Here is a 2500-nt window from a genome sequence, read left to right on the forward strand (position 1 = left end):
AAAGCTTTTTTTATATAGGTGAGCTTGCTTGAGAAAAGTATGGATTTACGAAAACTGTTCTGAATCTGAATGTTTCTCGAAGTCGACTCAATTCTGATTATTTGTATTTGCTTTGAGCACGTTTAGTGGATATTGCGCTATATAAAGAAAGCTAAAAAAAAAAAAGTTAAAAAGAATAGTTCAAACTCACTGCTGCTTTTGGGTCGTAGTGATATTGTGGGTTCGGGTGTGTCCCATTTTAGATCTTTGAACAGTTGTCTGCTATAGGAAATGAGATTAGCGGAAGAGTAGCGTCCCTTGATTGGACGTCACCCACAGTCTGTGACGTTACCGGCGGAAAAGTTATTAGAGAGAGAATTTCATGTTGGTTGTGCGCATGCGTCTCTTGTCGCTTCCGGTGAAAGCGGCTTACTTGAGACACTTCAAAACCAAATTGACGTTCTCTCTGTAAGGTGAGGTCCAATCAAGGGACGCTACTCTTCCGCTAATCTCATTCCCTATACTGCCATTTGATTAAAGAACACAGTATGTGCTATTAATAATAATAATAATAATAATAATAAGCATATTTATATAGCGCCTTTCGTCTAAACCTCAAAGCGCTTTAAAAAAAATTTTAAAAATTCAAATACAATTCAACCATGGTTAACATTGCATATGTGTACTGTGTTTTAAAAAAAAAACAACGGCATAATACTAATGAGTTTCCGTGTCAAGTTATGTTAGAGACAAGTCGAATCTGGTTTATAAAGGTTTAAAGTTTCCTTTGTAGAATTTAGTTTTTACAGATTTTATTTCCAGCTTGCTTCTATGTAAGTACCACGCAGCATTTTTTTTCTGTTTTAAAAATTTTTTTTTAACCCTATACAGTCAAGGCCAATTTTAAATCTACTTAATGCAAGACTCTTGTTATGATATGATTGTAATATGTTTCAACAGTCATAACGTCACTTCCCTCGTAATGACGCATGGTAACTTAGTAACTGGCTCTAAAGTTTCGGAACAATGGCGGATGCCCTTATGAAATATTTCTCCAATTAGCATAAAAGCATATACAGAGGAAAAAAAAACACATTATAAATCTGATCATGTTTTGACTTTTACACATTCTGTTCACAAGACATATGAAAAGTTCTAGCGAACATGAAGAATAAAAAGTACTGATTTTCTTTGTTTAGAACCACGATGGCCACCGTTGCTGGGCAATGTGACATCAGGCTATTGAATCCAATTTCTATCACTTTCAGCAAGAGATTAGTAACTACGATAAGACTAGTAAAGTAGCCTCCAGAGATCAAGTTGTACCGCAGTTACGAGTCTCTTGCAGAAAGCAATGGAAACAATAGTCATATCCTCACAAAAGTTGGGTTTTTATTTTATTTTTTTCTTCGGAGTGAAATTGGCCCTGTCACATCGTAGCCATTGTAAAGTTACAGCCTGACACTGACCAAAAAATGACGTCGAAATGCCAGTCTTTTGCCACAAAAGAAAACAAATCGTGATTTGTATCCAATAGGTCAACAAATGGAATCACTTGTTTCCATGAGCTCTACTAACGACAACTCACTAGACACTACACAAACCTATAAAATGACGTCAAACTGCCAGTCCTAGAGGGTTCTAGTGTCAGGCTATATGTTAACGATGGCTACGGTCACATATAGGTTTAATAGCTTTTTCTTAATTTTTAAGTTATATTTATTTCTATGACTTTTTCAATATAGTCATACGTATGTTGCAAATTTAGGTCATTTTTCAGTTGCGTTTTGAGCTTTTGTTGTAGCGGCTTCTTTTTTATTTATTAGACAGGAGAATTCTTACCCCTTGAAAGTCTCATTTATTTGTTGAGATAGATCATACACGTGCCCTTTGGTTTCTTTCTTTTTAAAAAACTTTTTTTTTTACTTTAAGGAGGTTTTGAAAAAAAATCAAATTTAGTTGAGATATTTTAAACTTATTTATAGAAAGTGAAAACATTATTTTTTTGAGAGACAATTGGAATTTTAAAATGAATAACAAACATAATACATATTTTAAATAATGTTTTCGTGTTTAAAACCATTGAAAAAAAATAGAAAAGTAAGAAAATAAATACAAACAAGAAAAAAACACAAAGACAAAAAAAATATTAAAAAATAAAGTGCCAACAAAAAAAAAAGCAACCTCCAAAACAAAAAAAATGTTTAATTATCTAACCTCTGACCTATCTCTTTTTTTTTTTCCCTGTCTTCTGTCTACAAAAAACTCTTATGCGTTGCATGTGCATGCGTGTGTGTGTTTTAGTCTACAGTTGTTTTCGCATTCAGTCCATTTTACAGGGGCCATCATGAAGGGCAAGATGCTGCACATCCGAGAACTCCCCCCCATTGAGCCTCCCAATTTGCACCTGGTCGGAAAACTTTTTCTCACGTGCGGTCTCCAGCAAGCCTTTGATTTCATCATTCTCCTTCAGTTGTAAGTAGATCTATATTTAGATCTGTATCTGTATCTGTATGGTTGG

The 2500-nt window shown here is 34.2% G+C and overlaps 1 protein-coding gene across 2 annotated transcripts in view; it reads left to right on the top strand.

The window, feature by feature from the left end:
• Positions 1–2500, top strand: part of LOC144980718 (uncharacterized) — a 33832-nt gene that overhangs the window by 10632 nt on the left and 20700 nt on the right. Inside the window, exon 6 of one of the 2 annotated variants that reach the window (XM_078928440.1) lies at positions 2319–2454. In XM_078928440.1, the coding sequence (XP_078784566.1) occupies positions 2319–2454 (136 nt within the window). Of the gene's footprint in view, positions 1–2306; positions 2455–2500 lie in introns of both variants that reach the window. The other variant, XM_078928439.1, reaches the window with a different exon arrangement.

Source organism: Berghia stephanieae, chromosome 10 (assembly GCF_034508935.2).
Source record: "Berghia stephanieae isolate SIO BIC M18660-M18661 chromosome 10, UCSD_Bste_1.3, whole genome shotgun sequence".
In the NCBI taxonomy this organism is placed as follows: Eukaryota; Metazoa; Mollusca; class Gastropoda; order Nudibranchia; family Aeolidiidae; genus Berghia; species Berghia stephanieae.